This window comes from Anabrus simplex, chromosome 1 (assembly GCF_040414725.1).
Source record: "Anabrus simplex isolate iqAnaSimp1 chromosome 1, ASM4041472v1, whole genome shotgun sequence".
Lineage (NCBI taxonomy): Eukaryota > Metazoa > Arthropoda > Insecta > Orthoptera > Tettigoniidae > Anabrus > Anabrus simplex.
Window position 1 is genome coordinate 633,775,875 of NC_090265.1, and position 25,834 is coordinate 633,801,708.

A 25,834-nucleotide genomic window follows, 5' to 3' on the forward strand; every position below is an offset into this window, starting at 1 on the left:
ATTGGACTAGAAAAATGAGTGGTTGAAAGGGTGGCTATATTTATAGAAAACAGAACTCAGAAAATTAAAGTAGGTGGAGCATTATCTGATCCTGTAATCATTAAGACGGGAATTCCTCAAGGCAGTATTTTTGGACCTTAATGTTTTCTTATATACCATATTTAAATTATATGAGTAAAGAACTAGGCTTTTGCAGATGATGTTATACTGCATAGAGTAATAAATAAGTTACAGGATGGTGAGCAACTGCGAAAAGACCTCAACAATGTTGTGAGATGGACAGCAGGCAATGGTATGATGATAAAGGAGGTTAAAAGTCAGGTTGTGAGTTTCTCTAATAGAAAAAGTCCTCTCAGTTTTAATCACTGTATTGATGGGATGAAAGTTCCTTATGGGGATCAATGGAAGTACTTAGGTGTTAATATAAGGAGGGATCAGATTAAGAAAGTTGTAAATAAAGGGTACAGATCTCTGCACATGGTTATGAGAGTATTTAGGGGTTGGAGTAAAGATGTAAAAGACCCCATGTAGAGTGTAGTTCCAATGTATGGGACCCTTATCAGGATTACCGGTACTTGATTCGAGGAGAACTGGAAAAAAATCCTAAAAGAGTAGCGTTAAGAAAATGTTGCAAAGTTTGGGCTGGGAAGACTTGGGAGAAAGGAGACAAGCAGCTTGACTAAGTATATGTTCCGAGCTGTCAGTGGAGAGATGGCGTGGAATGACATTAGTAGACAAGTAAATTTGAGTGGGTCTGGCCCCGCGGTGTTATACTGCATAGAGTAATAAATAAGTTACAGGATGGTGAGCAACTGCCTGTCGCTTGGCGGCCCCGGGTTCGATTCCCGGTTGGGTCAGGGGTTTTTAATTGTAAATGATTAATATCCCTGGCCTGGGGACTGGGTGTGTGTGTCGTCCTTAATGTTCCTTTCCTCACATTCAACACTTTACACTTCCTCTGTTTCCAAATACATGCAGGTTCACAAATATGGTGCAAAGTAGGGGCAAAAGATCTTCTTAGGTCAACGCCCCGAATAAATAGCATTAAAAAAAAAGTTAGAGTGGTGTTTTTAAAAGTAGGAAAGATCACAATTCACAAGTTGGAATTCAAGAAGAAAAACTGCAGAAAATACTCTTTCATAGGAAGATCAGTTAGGTAATGCTATAATTTACCAAGGAGGACATTCAATAAATTTCCTAACCTTTGTATTTACTGGTAGTATTTAAGAAAATATTAGGTAAACAACACATAGGGAATCTGCCATCTGGGCGACTGCTGTAAATGCAGATCAATGGAGATTGATTGATTGATTGATTGATTGATTGATTGATTGATTGATTGATTGATTGATTGATCGATTGATTGATTGATTGATTGATTTTCAGGGTAAAAGTTATAATTAAACTAGCCTGCTATTGAAGTTTTAACAAGATATAGCTTTTAAAAACGGCGCCGCACGGATCGTTACTTGATTTGTTGATACGGCGATTTGGCGATATGGCGCTGTACAAAGACGATTTTCAGATGTTTGTCTTTTCCGCTGTAGTTTGTTTCTTTCAGTTTCACGTCTCTCCACCAGTGTTACTTTGGGAGGCTGGTCGATACCTCTGTTAGAGTTCCGTAATTAACTTCTGGTATCTTTAGGAAGTGCTGAAAGTCTCGGTAAATAAACGCATACATAGTAATACTTTAGCAATTTTGATTATGTTCATTAACACAGGTAGTTAATTAAGTTTTATTAAGACATCATATGTGTGAAGAAAATGTCTTCACTCTCTTCCCAATTTACTTTTTAAGAACTTAGTTTTAAATATTGTTTAAATTTTAGACAATGTAGTTAATTTTATTTCTTTAGCTAGAAAAATGTCTGCGCTCACCCGTTCTGTAGGCCCAGCCTTTCGGCTTCTTTCCCAGAGGTCTGTTCCGGCCTTATCCACAGTTAGAGGTTATGCCGACGAAATGGCCTTTACGTTTGCTGCTACAAATCAGGTACTGTATTGTGTTTATTATTTGTAGAGTAGTATTTTTTTTTGCTCTCTCATTACATATGGAATTTGGGGAGTGATAGTGGTGTTGGTGGGGTGTCATACTGTACTATTTTTCCCTTGAATTTCAATGAGAACCTCTGATAGTAGACCATTTTTGGCTTAATTTTTGCGTGGCTCTGACAGCTTTTATAAACTTGCTAATAACTTATCCAACTTCAGAAAGTATTTGTGTCGGGTGTGACACGCATTGGGTAGAAATTCAGTAAGACTTACATTACTTTTATAGCATGATAAGGATGTAATATGTTGAAAATCCTAAGTGGAATACCTTGTAGAGGAGAGATGTGTTCACTGCGACAGTGAAAAACCTACTCGCTGTGCCCCCAGACGTAATTTTGCTTTTATAACCTAATACAATTTATCACGCGCCATAGTCCATCGCCTACCTACGTACCAGCATTTCCATTGGGTGAGACACAATGGGATATGACGTCACTCCCAGCAGTGAAGTAAAATGAATTCCATCACCAACCTGCGCACAAGAAATATACAACTGCACAAGAAATATACAAGTGAATGCAGTCTGTAAACAAAGAACTCTATTCAACTCACCTTAATGTAGGGGAGGGTGCAGCATGCTTGCAGCTTTAAAAAACTCTTGCACCCTCGTGTCACCAGGAAAGTTTGTCTTAAACAGGAACTCTGCCAAGTAGCCAACCAATCGCTTTATCACTAACCTACTCTAACCAATCCAGAACAATGGAGGTGTTACGCGGGATACTAGAGGCCTGGGGCCGCTTCGCGACTTCTAACCTGGGGGCTTACGCCCCCCAGACCCCCTTTGCTTGATCCAGACCAATGACTTCGTCATGAGATTCGTAAATTCAAAAGTAGCGCCGCTGAACTAGGACTAGTTCGTTATATGAACAGTTGGCAGCTCTGTCCACCGCACGATCAAGCCCTTCGTGAGATGCAAGCGAGAGAGAAACAAAGGACAGTGCAATCGCGCCTATACCACTTTACACGAGAGTTTGATCCTGATGTAAACAAATAGGCGGAGCACCTTGCCTATGCACATGGAAATGGATGTAGTTGATTGGAGAAGCAACCGTCGCACTCACTCGACTGTATGCAAGCTCGAAGAAAAGTAGTACGTCGCATTAAATTTAGTTTATTTTAGTTTATTACATTTAGAGAGTTTGGAAGAGTACGTAATCAAATTAAAATATGGTTGTCATATATACCAGTAGGTATATGGTTTTGTTTTAATAAAATAGTTAGTACGTTTACATGGGGATTGAGTACACTTACCGTATTGAATACGATCCCCGTTTACATGTTATTTGAGTATCGTATTGAATCCGCCAGGCAACATCGACGTATACAGACGATGCAGAATTGTAGTAAAATCGATATCATCTCTTAGAATTTAAAAACTCCAAATGAAGTGAAAGCTCAGGAGATAACTTTCAGTTTTGAAAGTATGTGTGGTATTCTAAATGTAATTGGTGCAATAGATAGAACGCACATTCCAATTTTACCTCCAACAGAAGGTTATCATGATTTTCTTAATCGCCAGGGCTGGCCGTCTTTAATATGATTGCAGTTACTGATCATTTATACAGGTAAATATGTTTACTGGCTTATATTTCGACAGAACTTTAATGATGATGATTTTGTCAGAACAAACATGGACTGTGTGCGCAGTCGTTTTCAATACGATCCACGTTTACATGGAACTCAATTCAAACTGAGTACGATACGATCCCAGATTTTACCATATCGACCTTGAGACTCAATCCGAATTGAGTCCCCGTTTACATGGCGTTTTCAATACGGGAACTGTACTCAGATCGATCTGAATCTTGCATGTAAACGTACTAAGTGATTAAATAACAAGAAATGAAGGCACAAGGCGTGGTGTAATACAGGAAGTCTTCTCGTAGTGAGGGAAAGTCCCAAGCTGTACAGTGTGGAGATAAGGTGTTGCATCTTGCAGCAGCAGTCAGTGTCAGTATTCATAGTGAGAGAAATGGAGCAAGAGGTAGGACGATCGCGTGTAGTGAAGCACAAAGGACGAAAACTGCTCAGAAGTGACCATAGGCAGTGGATCGTGAATGTATTCAATAAACTAAGTGAACAGAATCCAGGTTTAGTCGTTTATTCAGAAGTTCTTTGCACTCTTCTCGTATGTGATGCGCAGTCCTGTACTTCCGAGCACGAGACGTTGACAAGGTGGAGGTCGGTACTACACGCTCAGCGAATTATAACTTCTCTGGCGGAGGCGTGGACATACTATGTTTACATCAGGATTAAACTCTCGTGAAAAGGCATATAGATGTGTGCGCTGGAAAATCTAAGTTGTTCTGAATTTTTGCCGAATTTTTATGTTGCATTCTGTGGACAAGACCATTGGTCTAGAGAAGTTAGGATATGGTCTAGACAAAACTATTGGTCTAGTTAGGTTAGAATATGATCTGGACAAGAGCATTGGTCTGGGGGCATTATCTCCAATGTTAGGGCTGCAGAGCGGCCAACAGGCCTCTAGCATCCCTTGGCGTCCAGCTAAAATATGACAAAAGTTACAAAGTGACGAAAAGGAAGGTTATCTGGTGGATTCGGTGACAATTTCAAGCTGTGGACTGTTTTTGTTCTTTGTACCGAATAATCCTGAGACCAGTCATGATACGAGCTCTATCAGAGACAATAGGAAACTTGTCTTCATGACAGCTGGCCGAAGCCAGCCAATAGCAACACAGAAATGGTCGCATTTCTCAGATTTGCGCAGTTTTAGTTCTGTTATAAGAATACTTAAAGGGGCAGGTTGGCAAGTCCCTGGCAAGTGTAAAGGGAAGAGGATCTCTTCTCTACTCTACTTCAAGTATCTATCGTTTCACATCAATTTTCTATGTTTTTTCACCTGCAATGGATTAACAGAAGCACCTCAAATGGCCATTCAAATTGCCTTCCTTGATCTTGAAAAGGCTTTCGACCATGCACCACACCAAATTATCTGGTATGCACTTGACCATGATGTGCCAGATATGCTAATTAGCTGGATCAAATTATACAGAAACACCTCAAATTGTGTATGTTGTGCTGTCTGCGTATCAGAGAGATTTCCAGTGACAGCCTGTGTCCAGCAGGGCTCCATATTGTTCCCATTGCTCTTCGTCTTCGTGATGGACACCATCACACGAGACCTCCAAAGGAGCATCGCTTGGACTCTCTTTTTGCTGATGTTTTCACATTTGCAGATACTAGCAGAAGAGGACTGCAGTACCAAGCTGAAAATTGGAACAAGCATCTTTCATTGTATGATCTTGCTACTGAATAAAAGCAAGACCGAATACCTGGAAACTATTACAAGCATCGGTTCCATCCGAGTGAATGGAGTGATCTTACTGAAGACCAAAAGCTTTCGATATCTCGGGGAAGTTATGATCATAAACTAAAGCAGATTGAACAGATTAAAGCTGTTTAACATGACTGTTATAAAAGGGTGAAAAAGCTGTTAATGTAAATATAAGTTACTGACCTATTAATGAAATATGAAGCAACATCTCCTCAGTCACCAGCTATCCATAGTTTACGAATATCCTTGCGTTTTGAAAATGTGTAAATTAAAATATTTCTTTGTCAGCAAATTTTTGTGTGGTTGACTGTACATAATGAGACAATCAAATGTTTTTCTGAATTCACAAATCATCTTCATTTCACATTTCCAGCTTCCCAGGTCTGGTTGTGAATCAAGGACCTCCATCACTGCCTGTCTCTCCACCACTCTTCTTTTTTAAGTACATCTTCTGGTTTTCCTCCCCTCTTCTCTATGCACTCCCACACTGAATCTGTCCCCCTCTTTTGGGGTCTTCCTCATGGTCTCTTTCCTGTTAACTTCTCTAAAAAAAAAAGCTTTTTTGCACACTCTCTTCTCTCATTCTCATCATATGCCCATACCACTTTAGCTTTTTTTCTATCCTGTCTTAAAGTTTCAAGATTCCTGTCCTTTTCCTTATCTCTTCATTTCTAATTCTATCCTTTCTGGTCTTGTCCTCGATACCTCTTAGGAATTTAATCTCAGCTGTATAGGTTTGTGTATGTATGTTCAGTCTTCAGCCCTAAGGCTGGTTGGATCCTCAACAGCTCTGCCATCAGCTGTCATAGATGGCCTAGGCATCACTGAAGAGGCGTACTAGGGAAATGAGGAGTGAGGTAGTTTCCCATTGCTTTCCTCACCGAGCCAGAAGTTGCTATTACAATCAGTCTGCCAAGCCCACTGAAATGCATGAACCAACCGACCCTATGAGCAACATTTTCACACTATTCATAGCAGGGACTGGCTGCATAAGGAATGGTATTACTAGCATCGCTCATACCTCAGTCACTTTCACATTGTCAAAGTCAAGGATAAGACAGAGACAGATCAATGAAAGTAACAAAATTGCTCTAGCCCATACCAGAAGACATAGTGCACTGTAAACACTAGGTCCTGCCAGCAAAGGCATGTATAGGTTTGTATGGGTTCATAATAGGTTGAATTTAATACTTAAATTTATTTGGGACATCTTGATTCCACAAAATACCCCTTACACTCTGGTAGAAGCCGTTTGCTTATTGTATTATTTTTCCAATTTTCTTAGTTATCTTTCCATCTTCTGTGATCACATTTCCCAAGTACTTTAAACTTTTAACCACTTCCAGAATTTTACTATTCATTTTTATCTTTCCTCTCCCTTCCTTCCCCTTATCACTGTTGTTTTACCTTTCTCTGTGCTTACTTTCATCCCAAATTTTTCTATCTCTTGATTCCATACATCTACTTGTTTTTGCACTTCCGTTTCATCCTCACCCCATATCACTGTCATCTGCAAACAACATGGCTTTTGTTGCCTGTCTTCCCAATGTCTGTTTAATGTTCTTATGAATTTCATCCATGACTATGATGAATAGTATGGGGGATAATACACTTCCCTGTCGGAGACCAGTTTCAACTTTAAACCATCTTGTTTTTCCTATAGTAGTTTTACACTTCTAACGCAGTTTTTGTACATAACTTTTATCATTTGCACTTCCACTCTGTTAACTTGTTTCTTTCTTAATGTGTCCCATACCAATAAATGTAATCACTGTCTTTTCCAAACCCCCATCTTTTCTCCATATAAAAGACCAAACCCCACGGCACTTAATGCCCTTGAAAGGGCCTTGGCCTGCCCAGCGACCGCTGCTCAGCCCGAAGGCCTGCAGATTACGAGGGGACGCGTGGTCAGCACGACTCATCCTCTCGGCCTTTATTCTGAGCTTTTGCCATCTCACCGTCAGATAGCTCCTCAATTCTAATCACATAGGCTGAGTGGATCTCGAACCAGTCCTCAGGTCGAGAGAAAAATCTCTGACCTGGCCGGGATTCGAACCCGGGGCCTCCGGGCGAGAGGCAGACACGCTACACCACGGGGCCGGCATTTCTCCGTCATATGTCTTAATGTAAAGATCGGATCAAACGTTGATCTGTCTTTCCTAAAACCATACTGTTCTTCCATTTCTCCTTCTAGCTTCCTCTTCACAAATCTGTGTTTAAAATCAGGTGACTCTTGCTCTGCTTCATTGTCATACTAAATGGAATGGAATGATTTGCAACCAGTTGCCTTGAATCTTGTTTGTTACTTTCCTAAACATATAGAATTAAGCAAGTTTATTGACATGGTTATAGGGTATTAGACAAATGTATATTAAAGTGTATGGGAAGGAGTATTTTATTATGAAAGACCACAGCCCGAAATGGTTTATACAAAGTTTGGTCCTTTTCTTCCATAAAAGTTGGATATAGTGTTTTGAGTTGGGAAGTATTCAGACGTGCAAGGCTTTAGATTTTTTCCAAATACCAGTATTCTAAAAATGATGGCGTTAAAGTTTTTGGACTTCACGACAAGGAATTTCCTGACAGCAGTATGTACTTGTTCATTTGCCACCAGCACATTCATGCAGAAACAATCCTGCATCTGCACATCTGAATAGCCAATGAATTTACCTCTAAATGTCGCTGCTGTTTAAGACGTAATAAATAATCAATGTTTTTTTTTGTCTGCTTACCACCATAGATTACAAAGCTCAATCTTCTTGAATAGATACACATCACTAATTGCAACTTTATTCTTATAACACTGAATGGATCACTTTAAATGCATTATTTTTATTTCCTTAATCTGCAGCCATTTTCAGATTACCCCATTAATAATGATCACCAGGATTTATATTGTGGGATCTCGCAGACCATAATTTGTTTTCAGAAAAATCCTTAGTAGAGCAGCTGTGTGTGGCGACTCATTTTCCACTTAATTAACCATAGTGATGGTGGTGATTATTGTTTAGAGAGGAAGTACAACTAGCAACCATCCTCTATATAATGTAATACTAATCAGAGGGAAACATGGAAGGGATCAGACACTTTGAAAAATGAAGGTATTGGCCAAAGAAAGACAAGGGCCACGAATGGCGTGAAAATGAAAGACTTCCTAGGATTCACAAACCTAATACCATTGGGATCAGAAAAGAACGAGTTGACCAAGGGAGGTCTGATAGGATAGATGAAAATGAGGAGTTGGCACAAGTAAATGGAAGCAATGTCAGGACTCAGCTGAGGGCCCCGTGGTCGCCAACTGCTGTCCCAAATTTAAGAGCCCTTGGGGCCCCTTTTAGTCACCTCTTACGACAGGCAAGGGATACCATGGGTGTTATTCTACGCCCCCACCCACAGGGGGATTAAATTATCTTTGCAGGAGCTTTAATTTGTTCAATCATGCAATGCCTTGCCATTTTTTTTTCCAGACAGCCCGGCTAACATACCCTATATATGTGCCTGTTACATAATATTAATACATGAATACCTGCCGGCAAAAACGTGTAACCCTCACTTTTCTAGAATGCTGGGTTTCCATGCATAAATAATGTATGCGGTCAGAGTGAGGCATGTAGGAAGTTATGTCGGCAAACATGTACGTTAAGCACCTTTTTTCTTTTGTTTAAATTTCGCCACGGGTCGTGCGGGTGCAGAAACGTTGTATCAATGGAGGAGGAGCGTCGTGTGTCACTAAGTCCTAGTGTGTGCAACGATATAAATAGGGGGCAAAAACGCAAAATTAAATATACTAAATGGAAGAGGAATGAAAAGAAATACAAGCGGAATTCAGGGCAATTATATTTGGCCCACAATAACAAATCAGTGCCTGGGAAAATCCCTGCTGAACAGGTGGGTGCAAAAACGTAAGCCAATGGAAGAAAGCCTGTTATAATAAGCTTGGATAGACTATCCAGACTGTATAAAGACCCATTGCCTGTATCTGCAGAAAAGGAAGCTAATCTGCTAGACATGTGTTGATACATTTCTGAAAAACATTGAGGATTTTATGAGAACCTAAAGACAAAGTGAAGTGACAATGTAATGTTTATTCATCATTGCAAAACATTCTTGCAACAATATTGCTAGTGTTCAGTGAACTCTGTTAAACAGTGGGAAGCTCTAACAATGGGTAATGCAAATTAAAAGTGTGGTTTCTGTTTAATTATTTGTACACAGAATAAAAACAATAAATGATATTAAAAGCTATAAATATTTTCAGTAGAATAAACGTAACCCGCAAAAATGTGCTACTTCCGTTACAGTTACAACCTTTTTTGCACGTACGTCCAATGATCATCTTTTATATCTTGATTTTAAAGTTGCACATTGTCAAAATTATATGCATTAATAACTAGTGAACTCCATCAACCTATTACGGGGCGTCCCAGGTGTCGGATAGGGGGGTCCTAACCGGCTTGCCGGCGGACTTGAGGGACATAAAATACCTCTCGCGGACCAAACACACTACCCCTGTGGGTGGGGGACGCAGGTGAAGAATACACCCACGGAATCCCCTGCCTGTCGTAAGAGGCAACTAAACTCCTTGTGATTAGTACCACCACGCGGAGAACACCATGGATCGCTTTTCCTTGCGTGTAGTACTACTATGTTAGGTACGGAATAGGTTTGTGATTAGTAGCAAACGAGAGCGTGACAGCTTTTACAGTACCTGTGATTAGTAGCACTATATGAGCGACACCATGGGGTGACGGAACCCATGGTTCTGGCTTGCCTGTGATTAGTACTCGCTATATGATGAACACCATAGGTTTGCGTTGCCTGTCAATGGCGTTGCAATATGCGAAACACAGTAGGTCTGTAATACATGTGCGAATTTCATTACCTGTGAGTAGTACCATAATGTGTGGAATACCGCGAGTCTACTCTTGATTAGTACCGCAACATGACAGATAGCATGGTTCTACTTTTCTAGCGATAAGTACCATTATGCGGGGCCGATGACTTGGATTCTGGACTCCTTTCAATTACAAGCATCATCGATTCAGTATCGTGCTATAGAAGCAGTCCCTTGGTTAGTAATACTGTTGTTTTACGCCAGCTTCTGTGCATATGAGGCACTGTGGATCGGTTCCACTGATCGTTTTAAATTCATATCCATCCATTCATTCTTCGTCCTCACGTTTTGAATTGTGGTCAGTGGAGGATTTTGGGTTTTTAATTTGTCGTTTCGTTTTGTCTTATTTCGTGCCATTAGGGGCCGATGACCTAGATGTTAGGCCCCTTTAAACAACAAGCATCAGTCAATCATCAATGACTAGTGAACTCATTTAAACTAATTGTCAATGGCAGAATAAGAATTCACAAACAATTTGCTTGTGTATTTGTTTTCATCTCTCCTGAAAAATTGCATTTTGAGGGTTACAGCATTTTTGCAGGCAGATATTCACATATTATAGTCATTGGGTGCTCCAAATTAATATATAAATTCTGCAGAACTGTTCGTTTAAGTGATAAATGTTCATTATTGTCAGCATAATTGCATCAATTACATCAGAGTTTAAATGTTTAGCTTGATTATTACATAGTGTTATGCGTGAGCAGTGTCTGGATTAGTGTCGAATCACATGCGAGCATTCTATTTTGCATGACATCACGAACCCTTTGGTCACCCCGCAGCAACAGAGCGGTAAGCCCCAGTGTTGCATGATTATGTTCGAGCAGAACACTAGAAGTTCAAATTACTATGTTCTGTCTTGTTCCTGATAACACTAAAATATTACAATTTTGCAGTTAATGTTTACCTGTCTGATATTATTGTTAATGGCCCTGAGGAGAATAAATTAAAATTTTATCATATTCCTATTTTATGTAGTATTCCCCCCTCCCGCCCAACTACTCATTCCTGGCACCTGGCTGACGAAAATTTCTGGGGAGAACACTGAATCAACCTCTGTGAGGTTCTTTAAAAATGGACGAGTTGGTTACACAGTCGGAGCTGTGTAGCTGTTAGCTTGCATTTTTCTACTGTTGCCAGTCCAAAATATGGTTTTCTGTGATTTTGTGCTTTCATACTAGACAAATGCTGGAGCTGTACCTTAAGGCCATGGTCGCATCCTTCCATGGGCCGATGACTTAGATATTATGCCTCTTTAAACAAGCATCAGCATCATCATAATCATCATCAGAGCTCGCTTTCCAGTCCTATCCTTGAGTGGATCTAGTGTACAACCAATAGCATATATTGTAAGTATCTTGGTACATATTATTTTGGACACAACTCGTTCCCAACATTTTTGAGGTATATTCCTCCCCTGCTAACCATGTGACCTTGCCGCGATGGGGAGCCTTGTGCGTCCCAATGAAGCAAGATACCCAAGCTGCAGGTGCAAGCATATCAGATGGGTATCTGTTGAGAGACCAGACACGAATGGTTCATCAAAAGGGGGGTAGCAGCCTTTCGGAAGTTGCAAGGGCGGCAGTCTACATGATTGACTGATATGGCCTTGTAATAATACTCAACATGGCTTAGCTTTGTTGATACTGCTACATGGCTGAAAGCAACGGGAAACTACAGCCGTAACTAACTCCCGAGGGCATGCAGCTCTATCTGTATGAATGATGTACTAATTATGGCTTCCACCTGGGTAAAATATTCCAGAGGTAAACGAGTCCCCCATTCGGATCTCCGGGTGGGGACTACGCGAGAGGGGGCGATCATCAGGAAGATGAATACTGACATTCTGCGAGTCGGAGCGTGGAATGTTAGAAGTTTGAATCGTTGTGGTAGATTAGAGAATCTGAAAGGGGAGATGGATAGACTAAAGTTAGATGTAGTTGTTATAAGTGAAGTCCGGTGGCAGGAAGAAGAGGATTTTTGGTCAGGTGACTACAGAATTATCAACACAAAATCAAACAGAGGAAATGCAGGAGTTGGTTTAATAATGAATAAGAAAATAGGGCAGCGGGTAAACTACTACGACCAGCACAGTGAAAGAATTATTGTCGTCAAGATAGACACCAAACCAATCCCTACAACAATAGTGCAGGTCTATATGCCTACTAGTTCAGCGGATGATGTGGAAATAGAAAGAACATATGAAGAGAGAGAAGATTTAATACAATATGTAAAAGGTGATGAGAATCTAATTGTGATGGGAGACTGGAATTCACTGGTAGGCCAAGGAAGAGAAGGTAATACAGTAGGAGATTTCGGATTGGGACAAAGGAATGAATGAGGTAGACGGCTGGTTGAATTCTGCACTGATCATAATTTAGTCCCTGCCAATACTTGGTTCAAACACCATAAACGATGGCTGTATACGTGGACGAGACCTGGAGACACTGCAAGGTATCAAATAGACTTCATTATGATTAGGCAGAAATTCAGAAACCAAGTGCTGGATTGTAAAACTTTCCCAGGAGCAGATGTGGACTCTGACCACAACTTGGTCAAGATATGCCATCTGAAGTTGAAGAAATTGAAGAAAGGAAGGAATGCAAGGAGATGGGATCTAGACAAGTTGAAAGAAAAGAGTGTGAGGGATTGTTTCAAGGAACATGTTGCACAAGGACTAAATGAAAAGGCTGAAACACAATAGAGGAAGAGTGGATAGTCATGAAAATTGAAGTCTGTAGGGCTGCTGAAGAAATGTTAGGAAGGAAGAAAAGATCAACTATGAATCAGTGGATAACTCAGGACATACTAGACCTGATTGATGAACGACGAAAATACAAGAATGCTAGAAATGAAGAGGGCAGAAAAGAATACAGGTGATTAAAGAATGAAGTGGATAGAAAGTGCAAGGTAGCTAAGGAAGAATGACTGAAGGAGAAGTGTAAGGATGTTGAAGGTTGTATGGTCCTAGAAAAAGTAGATGCTGCATACAGGAAAATCAAGGAAACCTTTGGAGAAAGGAAATGTAGGTGTATAGATATTAAGAGTTCAGACGGAAAGCCACTTCTAGGGAAAGAAAACAAAGCAGAAAGATTGCAGGAACATATCCAACAGTTGTATCAAGGTAAAGAAGTAGATGAAAGGGTTCTGGAACAAGAAGAGGCTGTTGATGCTGATGAAATGGGAGACCCAATTTTGAGGTCAGATTTTGACAGAGCTGTGAGAGACCTAAATAGGAACAAGGCACCTGGAATTGATGATATTCCCTCTGAATTACTAACTGCCTTAGGACAAACCAGCTTGGCAAGGTTATTCCATTTAGTGTGTAATATATATGGGACAGGAGAAGTGCCATCCGATTTTCAGCAGAATGATATACCTATTCCTAAGATAGCCGGTGCTGACAAGTGTGAAAACTATCGCACCATTAGTTTAGTATCTCATGCCTGCAAAATTTTAACACTTATTATTTACAGAAAAATGGAAAGACGTGTTGAAGCTGAATTGGGAGAAGAACAGTTTGGCTTCAGAAGAAATGTAGGAACACTTGAAGCAATCCTGACTTTACGTCTGATCTTATAGGCTCGAATTAAGGAGGACAAACCCACGTACATGGCGTTCGTAGATCTAGAAAAGGCATTCAATAATGTTGATTGGACTAAACTATTTAGGATTTTGAAGGTGATTGGGATCAGATACCGAGAACAAAGAATTATCTACAATCTGTATAAAAATCTGTCTGCAGTGAAAAGAATCAAGGGCTTTGAAAAAGAAGCAGCAATCCACAAAGGATGGAGGCAAGGCTGCAGTTTGTCTCCCCCCTCCTTTTCACTGTTTACATATAACAGGCAGTAAAGGAATTCAAAAAGAATTTGGGATGGGAATCACAATCCAAAGAGAGGAAATCAAAACCTTGAGATTTGCAGATGGTATTGTTATTTTATCTAAGACTGCAGGAGATCTCGAAGTTGCTGAATGGTATGGACGAAGTCTTGGGTAAGGAGTACAAGATGAAAATAAATAAGTCCAAAACAAAAGTAATGGAGTTCAGTCGAATGAAGGCAGGTGATGCAGGAAATATTAGATTAGGAAATGAAGTCTTAAAGGAAGTAGATGAATATTGTTACTTGGGTAGTAAAATAACTAATGATGGCAGAAGTAAGGAGGACATAAAATGCAGACTAATACAAGCAAGGAAGAGCTTTCTTAAGAAAAGAAATTTGCTCACTTCAAACATTGATATGGGAATTAGTAAGATGTTTCTGAAGACATTCATCTGTAGCGTGGCATTGTATGGAAGTGAAACATGGACGATAACTAGCTCAGAAAGAAAGAGAATAGAAGCTTTTGAAATGTGGTGTTACAGAAGAATGCTGAAGGAAGTGTAGCTGGTAAGAACGGTAGGGGTAGACCAATGTATGAGTATGACAAGCAGATGTAGGATGCAATAGTTACATAGAAATGAAAAAGGTTAGCAGGGATAGGGTGGCATGGAGAGCTGCATCAAACCAGTCTATTTACTGATGACTCAAACATCATGAGGTATCTTATGGCTCTCTCCTCTCTACCCAATTCCTTCATTGTACGACAGGTCAAACTTCTCTCCAGTCCACGATATTAATCCTTTTTAACTAAGTCCACAGATTATAGAATACATATTGTATTTAATGCCTCGTTTCTGTTGTCTGCATTGACAAAAATAAGAGAGGATTGTTGTGTCAGTTTAAACTATTTTATACCACCAAGGGACAAGTTGGGCCAAAGAAGTCCAATTACATCTTGGCACACTCATCATTGGTACCATGACCGAAAGAAGCTGCGAGCTGGCCAGTGTCCTTAAAAACCACCGAATTGACATTGTGTGTTCAGGAGACTAAGTGGAAAGGAGCAAAGTCAAGAGACATTGGGAAAGGTTTCAAACTTATTTATGACAGCCATAAATCAACCCAGAATGGTATTGGTGTTGTGATCGAGATGTTGCAAGATGATATCTTACAAGTCAACCATATATCTGATTGCTTAATGTCTGAAAATTGCTGTTGGTGCTGTGAAACTTCGAGTCATCTCGTGCTGTGCTCTGCAAACCAGTTCCTCCAGTGATGAGAACAACAATTTCTGCCATAGCCTAACACCCATCTGGAGTCAGTTGGGCAAGAGAAACATAACTCAGTTGGAGGTAACTTCAGTGAACATATCGGACAAGAAAGATGGCTTTGAACAGCAACACGGTGGCCGAGGCTTTGGCACACACACTGAAGATGGATGCTGCATTTGACTGTGCTGATCACTTGCAACAGTGGAGGGCATACAACTTTAATCAACTACAGGGTGATCTCCCGATGAGTCCTGAAGTTGTGACAAATGCGAAGCTTATTCCATCAGATTACATTGCCCCTCAGCATCATCTGCTTGTCCTGGATATGTGACTGAATGTTATTCACCAGAGAAGAGTGCAAAGAGCGGTAGATGAAAGGATCAAGTGGTGGTGGGTAAGGAAGTATAAACAGCTGCTCATAGATGCCCTAAATGAAATGGAAGTAAACTTCAGTCAGTTAGTGGCATCCGTATGGAACAGCTTAGCCACTCATATTCATACATCATCCCATGAAGCAGACAAGCAGATCTTCTCAATTCTCAGTCCTAAGATTGGTTGGCAGCAATTCGTCTTCTCCACTCTTCTCTGTAATCTGCTAATCTTTTCATTTCCACATACGAGCCTGTTCCTACGTCATCTCTGATCTGTCTTGAATATTGCAGTCTAGGTCTTCCTCTTTTACCTTGAATCATTCCTTCCATGACATTAACTATGAAACCATAGTGCCTATAGAGATGACCAATTAATCGGTCTCTTCTCTTTATTATTGTTGCTAAATAGGATCTTTTTTCACCTATTCGTCGAAGAACTTCTTCATTGGTGAGTTTTGCTGTCCATGAGATCTTTTCCATCCTCCTCCAGCACCACATCTCAAATGCTTCCAGACGTTTTTTTATCACATGCGCTAATAGTTCACGTTTCTGAACCATACAAGGCCACACTCCAGACATAGCACTTAATAAATCTCTTCTTGGTCTCCACATTTAAATTCCTTGATGTAAGTAGTATCCTGTCCTTGTAAAACGCAATCTTTGCTTGGGAAATTCTGCTCTTTATGTTGACTGAACTTTTGCCATCTGGAGTGATTTTACTTTCTACTAATTCTGATGTCGACTGCAATATGCTGGCGATTGCATACCATAATTTTGGTCTTTTTTGTATTAATTTTCATGTTATACTTATCTCTCAATATCTTATTCATTCTTATTAATGCACTTTGTAGTTTCTCTTCGTTCTCCTCTGTGACAGCTATGTCATCAGCAAATCTTATTTTGATTTCTACTCCATTTATCTTTATCCCTTCCATATCCTCTTTACATTTGTCAATGCCTTTCTCAGTATACAGGTTGAACAGCACTGGTGACAAATTACATCCCTGTCGTACTCCTTTCTTTATATAAGCCTCCCATACTTCACCATTTATGTTTATGATGCCTCTTTGGTTGTTATAGAGTTCATATACTATTCGTCTATCTCTAAAATCTAGACCAACACTAGTCATAATCTTCATTAATATATTTCAGTTCACATTATCAAAAGCTTTTTCTAAATCCATGAATGCAATAAACAAAAGTTTTCTTACATCTAGCATTTTGTCTATAACCTGTCGTAACGTTAGAATAGCTTCTCGTGTGTCTCTGTTTCATCTAAATCCAAACTGATCTTCAGCCAAATGAAGTTCAATTTAATTGCTTATTCGGTTATATATTATTCTTGTTAATATTTTTGACATGTGCGACAATAGACTCAAGGTGCGATGTGCTTCACATTTTAGAGTTCCAGCTTTCTTTGGTATAGGGATTATGAGAGACTTTTTAATATCTTCTGGAATTTCTCCAGTTTCATATATTTCCATGATCACTTTAAAAATATAGCCTGTTTCATCATCCAACCTCTGTATCATTTCTCCAGTTATTTCATCGCATCCTGGTGCTTTATTAGGTTTGAATTCTTTCACAGCCTTAAGATATTCTTCTTTTGTTAAAGAGGGTCCCAGTTAATCACTTATTATGTTGTCTTCATTTTCAAGGTCATTTCTGTCAGTAGGATCTTCATATAATGTTTTTATGTATCGCTTACATCTTTCTCCCACTTCTTTGCTCTCAGACAACAGTTTCCCATTTTCACCTAATATGCTGTTACTACGGCCAGTGACTGTTCTGAATTGTTTCTTAATCAATTCATAAGCAGTTTCCATGTTTCCTTTCTCCATTCTTTCTTCTATTTCTTTGCATTATCTCATATATTCTTCCTTAGCCTTCTTTGCTTCTCTGTTGACTAGGTTTCGGAGTCGTTTATAGTTTCTGATTCCTTCTTCACTCTTTGAGTTTTCAAATTTCCTCCTTTCCTCTATAAGTTCAAGCACATAATCTGTAATCCATGGTTCTCGTGCTTGTTTCGTCGTTTTCCCTATTACCTGATTTGCAGCTTCTATGATAGTGTTTAAGGCCCATCCATTTCTCATTTATTGTACCATTGGGTATTTCTGCGACGTTCTGTTTTACCAATGTTTGATAGTTTTCTTTGATTCTGTCTTGTTTTAGTTTTCTGACATATCTGCAATATTTTTCCGCGTTCTTCCTCTTCTTTCTTAGTCTTAAATCAGATTTTAACAATACTAGGTTGTGGTCACTCGCTACATCAACCCCTGGATAACTTTTGCATTGTTTGACTTGGTTACAGTATATTTCCCTTACCATAATATCATCTATTTGGTATCTCGCTTTATCTCCAGGTGCAGTCCAGGTATACCTTCTTCTCTTGGGCTGTTTGAGCAAGGTGTTTGTAATTATTAGTCCTTTTACTTTACAAAAGTTTATTAGTTGTTGTCGTCTGTCATTTCTTACTCCAAGACCATACTGACCTACAGTCTTCCAATCTTCTCCTTCACCAACAGAAGCGTTCCAGTCTCCAAGAAAAATGAGATTCTCGTTGTCCTTAATCGTGTCCATCAACTCCTCTAACTGATCATATACCTGATCCACTTCTTCATCTGAATGATTTGTTGTTGGCATGTACACCTGTATTATTATCATGTCAACTGGTTCATTTTCTGTTCTCACCATAATTATTCTATCACTGTATTGTACATAGCTCTGAACTCGTACACCTACTTTTTTACTTAATACTATTCCTACACCTGCATGGCTTCCTTTTTCTCCAGAGTATATAATTCTAACATTATCACTCCAAAAGTCCCCCTTCTCAGGCCACTTTATTTCACTCACTCCTAATATGTCTATGTCGTGTTTAGCCATCTCCATTTTTAAGTTCTCTAGCTTACCACAAATGTTGAGAGATCGTATATTCCAAGTTCTTAAGATAATATTTCTTGTGTTTCTTCCACGCTTTGTCCCTGACCCCAGCCGGAGATCCGAATTGGAGACTATTTTACCTCCAGAATTACATTTAGTTCCAAAGCCCACCATCATTGCTGCATATCAAGGGATATCCAGTAGATCTTTAATGAAGTGGTTTCCCTCTGGACTTCTCCATCCTATGCCGTTGACCGTACTTGTTCGTCCGCCGTTAGGAGTAGTTTCCCACTCCAAGGGCAAGAGAGTGCCCTACCCTATACCTGCTCATCCGCCCTCCTTGGAGGCCGTTGGCACTTGGTAAAGGGGGTCCTCTTATCCCGGGGGGTATTTGGTCCATATCTTCTATCCAAGAATAAAACCAACTTGGTAAGACTTGGGATTAGTTCTTCCGCCCTCCAAGCCATTGGGAGACCTCCTCTTCCGCCTTAGAGACCGGTGACCATTTTAGTGTTAGCCTCATTTGATCCGCGGGTGCTTATTTGACCATGCCTTTTTCGCACCTTTCCTGCATATCTACAGGACGTCCCCTATCAGCCATTGGGACACGCCGTGTCGGGGTTGAGGGCCCCCCCCGCTCCAGTGTCTCACGCAGGGTTATGTTTAGCTCCTACTCGTTTCAGAGTCAAACCCCCACGCAAGCTGACCAAGTAATGTGTAATATGCTGTTCAGTACAGAAGCCTCACTTTACTCAAGATGGCTGACAATATGGGCTGGCTGTGTGACCTAGGCAACGCTAAGAATGCTAAACAGAGTGCAGATAAAGTGGCGGAATGATGAAATACAGAGAGCTATTAAGGAAAAGAAAGCGGCTTTCAATACATGGCTGGCATCTCATACTGAAGCAGACCATCGGTGATAAATGTGCCTGATGTAGGCAACAAAGCAAGCAGTCTCCATTTCAAAATCAGCACACTACAACCAACTGTATAAAGAACTGGATACACCTGAGGGGGCAAGCAAAATCTACTGCTTGGCTAGTGAGTGGCACCGATTGTCAGTCTTGTAAAAAATGTCAAGGACGACAAACACCAAGTTCTTAAAGATCAGAGTGCGATTCTAGAGGATTGGAGTGAGTACTTTTCGAGAATCTACAGTGAATTTCCACACCCAACTATACAGAACATTGATTCAGTTTTTGGACAGATACCATCCATCACTACTACAGAAGTGGAAACTGCCATCCAGAATATGAACAGGAAGGCGACTAGGCCCGATATTCTGTCTGAGGTGTGAAACATTCTTGGTTATCATGGCACCTCCATCCTCACGAACCTCTTCAGTCACATTGTAGAGTCGAATGAGGTTCCCTCAGTCTGGCTGAGGCAGTTTAACAGTGCCCACCTGGAAGGGCAAAGGTGCTGAAATCAGATGCTCAAATTATTGTCCAATTAATCTCCTATGCCACACATTAACCCATTGCCATGCAGATATTTTCCTTGAGAAATTTACCTTGGAATGCGATTATTTTTTCTACTCACCGAGCTCGATAGCTGCAGTCGCTTAATTGCGGTCAGTATCCAGTATTCGGGAGATAGTAGGTTCGAACCCCACTGTCAGCAGCCCTGAAAATGGTTTTCCTCCTATTTTCACACCAGGCAAATGCTGGGGCTGTACCTTAATTAAGGCCACGGCCACTTCCTTCCCACTCCTAGCCCTTTCCTGTCCCATCGTCGCCGTAAGACCTATCTGTGTCGGTGCGACGTAAAACAACTAGCAAAAAAAAATTTTTTTCTACATTTTATGTTATGGATGCTAAATTGGTTACAAAAGCATACTGCATCACACTAACAACATTTTGGGTTAGAGTTTAACTTACTACATTTAACTGAAGTCTTTTAAGGTATAGCACACCTTGAAACATCCATCCACGTAGAGGATAACTTTGGCATTTGTTGCACTCGAAGCAAGATTCCTTCCGGATTCCACGCTCAAAATGGACTTTACATCTCCTTGTTGTGGCTGATTTACTTGATGTAGGAGCAGTTGTTTCAGGAAAATGACACCAGTGCCTTCCCTGTAGTCTCAATGGTGTGCTACCTTGAGATGGACCTCCTATAGTGGCATAATCAGGAAGGGTGACATCTTCCAGAATTTTATTTGCATATGCATTGGTTTCCTTGCAAATTCCCTCCCAAAAAGTGTCAGTAAGGAACTGACAACATCATACTCTGTAGCATTATCACCCAGACGCCTCTTGACTACAGTATTTAGCTCCCGAACAACTGCACACGCATTGCCTTTCAGAAAATTACTGGCCAAACTCCATTTTCAATTGTTCGATGTGGTGAGGTTATGTACAAAGTTATCTTCATCCTCACTATCACTTTCACGAGTGGAGTCACAGTTCTGACGTACTATCACTGCTAAAACTACTATCAGATAATTCTGAGATACCTTCATCACCACTATCAAGCGGAAATTGCAGAATTATTTCCTCTTCCTCCTCGTGATGTTTACGTGACATCTTGCTCTGTGGTGGCATTCATTTCATGAACAAAATGACCAACTTTAGAAGCAGAATAAACATTGACAAAATAGTCTTCGGATAATAACATTGGCATGTAAACACGCTAGAACTATCTTGGAATGTAATTCTAAAGTACTGTACATCACAATCGAAAGAAATAGTTAGACAGACATATTTCCGACTTGAGTACACGGGGACGGTTGTACCCGTCATTGCATGTTAATGAATGTGGAACTCTTGATGGCTGTACTCATTGTAGCGGAATGGTTTAAAGATCTTTGAAAAAGTCGTCGATGTCCGGCTTCACAACATTGTTTCCATCATGCCAAAACAATGCGGGTTTGTTAAAGGGAGTGGTACAACAGAAGCTATCCATGCAGCTCGCTTATTCCTCAAATGACTTTGTGAGAAGAATAAAACTATTTACATGGCTATTTTAGACTTGGAAAAGACATTCGACGGGGTACCCAACAATCTCATGTGGCATGCACTATGCTTGTACGGAGTCTCTGAAGCCTACAATGAATGGGCGAAACTTTTATATCGTAATGTCAACTCTGCTGTTGATTGTCCAGTTGGAGTTTTGGTACCCTTGGCCATCAGCGTAGGAGTCCACCAAGGCTCGCCCTCTTGCCACTACCATTCTCGGCATGGACACACTGTCAATCTTCAAACACTCCACCCGTGGTCTCTTCTCTACGTTGATAACCTTCTTTTAGCATCAGAAAATTTCACTGCAGTGCAGCAGCAGGTACAACAGTGGAAGACCCGTCTTAAGACTAATGGAATGAGGTCCAAAACTCAGAAGACAGAGTATATGGAAAGAGGACCGCAGTCTGACGCCCTCGGCAGTGGTGATGAATAACTAACAAAGACCACAAACTTCAAGTATCTTGGTTCAGTCATTAACTGTAATGGTGATACCCTTCCTGATATCCACAATAGTTAACGCAACCTGTATGAAATGGTATCGAGTCACTGGAGTCCTTTGTGATAGGTGGATGACCAAAAGGCTCAAGGCAAAAATACACAAGACTGTTGTTCTGTGAAACATAGTGGTGGCCGGCAATGTCGAGCGAACGGGCACTCCATGTGATGGAGATGCGGATGCTGCGTTGGAGCCTTGGGTTGACATGATGGAATCATATGTCAAATGAGATTCTGTCTGTTATTAACTGTGTTTCCAATCGTAGAGAAGATATAGGAGGCATGGCTGATACGGTATGGGTACATTGTCCGACGTACTATGGATTCAGTCAGTAACATGGCTTTGAGATTGGACCCTGTTGGAAGATGGCCATGTGGAAGACCCAGGATCGTAATTTATAAGCATCATGTTCCATATTGATGATTGATCTTCTCTTCTCTACATAAATTGTATTGATTGGGAGGAACATCCACCAATCTTATTTGAAGACCCAGGAAGCACTGGTTAGACAGGGTTATGGAAGAAATGGAAAAAGCCAATGCCACACCTGAAGATGCATTTTACTATAATAAATGGCGATGATATTGCAAATGTGTGGTCTCGGCAATTATGTGGGAATAATGCAAGGAAACAAATATGTAAAAGCATGAGCAAAAGCTGGCTTCTTCAAACTACTTTTTGGTGATCCTGTTTGCCATAAGCCAGATCTGTTTACTTATAGAAATGTCAGATTTAAATCATGGTATCAGTGGAAAGTTAGAATTGCAGCCAATTACAGTTGTTGATAATCACTTTAGAGTTTGAGTTGATAGTAGAAAGAGTCTTGAATTCAAAGTAGTTGCAAAAGTTGGACAAGTTTGTCATCTTTTAATGTTCCTCATTGCAATAGATCTTATTATACTGAAATATATAGCCTACATTGGTTATGTGGTATTAAGTTAGATGGAGATCACACTATAATTTGGAGGAAAACTTGGTGTATTAGCAGACTAAATTGAAGACCTGTAAAATTAGTGAGGTCTGGGAACAGCTGTATGCAGTTTATGGGAAAAATTGAAAGGAATGAAAATCAATGTAGAAAACAGTATGAACATTGTGTTAAGTAGAGGAAGGGGAGTAAGAAAATAAGATTTTATAGAAATATAAGAAAATAGGGAGAATACAAGTTTGGAGCGTTTTCTATCACAAGATTAGAATCTTCTGTGAAACTAACAAATGATAAATAAATGATTGATATATATTATTACAGTTGAATAATATAAATGTTGAAAGCTAGGATTGACAGTATTAGGGTACACAAAAAATAAAACAAGGACAGACCTCAAATTGCAGAGTTTGTTCATATGTTCTTGTTGCTCCCACTTCCTATACTGACCAAAAGCAAACTTATAGTTTTACAGGACTGACAGTATCATGATCCAGTCTTTGTGGAATCCAAACCACAGGGTTGTTACTTTTCAACTAAAAATCCTGGGTGCATTGACGGGAACTCAAAGCAAGGCTGCTTTGGTAAAGAAGCCATTGATGATGCCACTCGGTTATCATGCCCCCTCCTTATCCTGACCTATCATTATGGGTTTTTTTTCCTGTTACATGTACAATATACCTATGACAAATGCAGTTTTTCTGTAATGTGTTGACACATTATCACTGTGTTTTCTAGTGTGTGAGTAATCATCCTTAGCTACTGACTTCTGAGGCAGGAATATGTTAATTACCAACATTGTGGTTAGAAGAAAGAGAGAGAGATTATTTAATATATTGCTCACCCAAAAAATAAAATAATAAAATATGAGAGTAGAACTTAAGATCAATTATGTAAGAATTGCATTAGTAATTTAAAAGGGTATTAACAAATCAGTTGAATATTGTAAGTTATCAATATATTCCACCATTCAGGTTTCTAAACAGATATGGCTTGTACTGTTGTGTAGGGTAGTAATCAATACAAAGAAAAAATAATTGGGCTGAATTATAGTTACCTGATAAATATTTTACTCAATTACAAATTGCTTTTACAACAGGTAGGCCTAATCAATAAAATTACAATTATTTCACAGAATGCTAGTCTTAAAGAAATCACAGACATTATTTATCACATCTGACTGGAATGATACCAAAGTTTGCAAGGAAAAAAATATGACTGTGTTTTGTGCATTGTTAGCATTGAGGTATTGAGTGACAATCTCACTGAGACTATATACGATTCTTTGGAACTTGTCACTTACATTACAAAGTAATTGATTCTTCAAATTATTTTGGGGATGGAAGTACATCATTGCATTTCCTCAAAGATCCTCTACAGGCACACACAGTAATACCTGTTTTTAATGCCCAGTAGTGATGGATATTGTAGGATAAGTTTGCTATCTTTGTAAGCACTGTGGAGATAAGAAAGTAACTCGTCCAGACCTGATAAAGCTGCTGGTTTGTTGCCAAGCTTTCAATATGGTGTATATTGATTACTATAATGTAATGATTATAATTTTATTTAAAGAAATTACGAGTAAAAATTACACTTTGTAAAACAGCTATGATTAGAAGTAAAAATTACTGAAAAGTATTTGTTGCAAGTAATTTTATTTTTACTCAATCCATCTGGTATTTATACATATTTCTCTATCTTTTCAGGTTTTTTATGACAATGCAAATGTAAAGCAAATTGATGTACCGTCCTTCAGTGGTACATTTGGTATTTTGCCAAAGCATGTCCCTACCCTTGCGGTGTTGAAGCCAGGAGTTGTTACGGTATTTGAGCAAGATGGTGCAAGTAAGCAGATATTTGTGTCTAGTGGAACAGTCACCATCAATGAAGACTCGTCAGTACAAGTACTGGCTGAAGAAGCTCACCCTGTTGAAAACATTGATCCAGCTGGAGCTCGTGAAGTTTTGAAACAAGCACAGGATGAATTATTATCTGCAACTACTGATGTTGCAAAAGCAGAAGCTGAGATTGCTGTGGAAGTGGGAGAGGCCCTTGTGAAGGCAGTCAGCTAAGGGAACTCAGAACTGTAACTTTCAATAGGTATAGTTTATTGTATGTATATATATAGTTGAAAATAAACATGTTGTATGAAATATTGTGTGTAATTTCACAATTCACAATGGCATGATTGATAATCAACAATAAAACCTTCATGTTTTTTGAAATATGTTTTTGTGGGATTAGTTTGGTTGCATATTATATTTAACAAGGTTCACCCATATAGGTAAAAGAATATTCATGTTACGTTGATTGGCCAAAATAAAATGTAAGTATAGGTATACTTTATTAAGTACCCTATTCAAAATATCTGTATTCCTAGTTCCACAATAAAATCCCTTTTAAATTATAATTAACCGGGCTGCACATCTATCTGTACGTTGCCATCTCCAACAGCTAATAGATGCCAAAGTATGCACACTTGTGTAGAACTCTTCAGTTATTACAGAAGGTCCTCTTCAGAAGAGGAGATTACAGTGCTAACAGTGGACTGTCCTTGTATTATATCTCTCCCGCTGCATGACTGTTTCATTTCTAACAAAGTAAAGGCCTAGATGCTATCAACGCTTCTATTCATATTCATATGACATTCTTCCACCCTGTAGGACTCGGGAATATGAACAGAAGAGCCGACAGCATATAGATCTTTCACGTTCGTAGAAATGTAACTGTCACACAGCGGCAGAAATATAATGCGAGGACAGTACATGGCTTATAAGAAAATTGCTGCATTGCAAATCCAGTCCCCCCTCGGGACTGGCTTTGCAGTAGTGTTGGGCAGTCGGAGACGGGGTCTCGAGATTTC

General features: G+C 39.7%; 1 protein-coding gene across 1 annotated transcript; it reads left to right on the forward strand.

The window, feature by feature from the left end:
* Positions 1-1,527: 1,527 nt before the first annotated feature.
* ATPsyndelta (ATP synthase, delta subunit) lies at positions 1,528-25,124 on the forward strand. The gene is made up of 3 exons (XM_067135727.2): positions 1,528-1,663; positions 1,857-1,990; positions 24,678-25,124. The coding sequence occupies exons 2-3, from the start codon at positions 1,865-1,867 to the stop codon at positions 25,041-25,043; spliced, it is 492 nt and encodes a 163-aa protein (XP_066991828.2). The 5' UTR covers positions 1,528-1,663; positions 1,857-1,864; the 3' UTR covers positions 25,044-25,124.
* Positions 25,125-25,834: the final 710 nt, after the last annotated feature.

Bases quoted from the DNA above. Each gene is read 5' to 3' on its own strand.
- ATPsyndelta (XM_067135727.2), top strand. From the start codon at position 1,865: ATGTCTGCGCTCACCCGTTCTGTAGGCCCAGCCTTTCGGCTTCTTTCC. The intron at 1,991-24,677 runs GTACTGTATTGT...CTATCTTTTCAG, and splicing joins CGTTTGCTGCTACAAATCAG to GTTTTTTATGACAATGCAAA.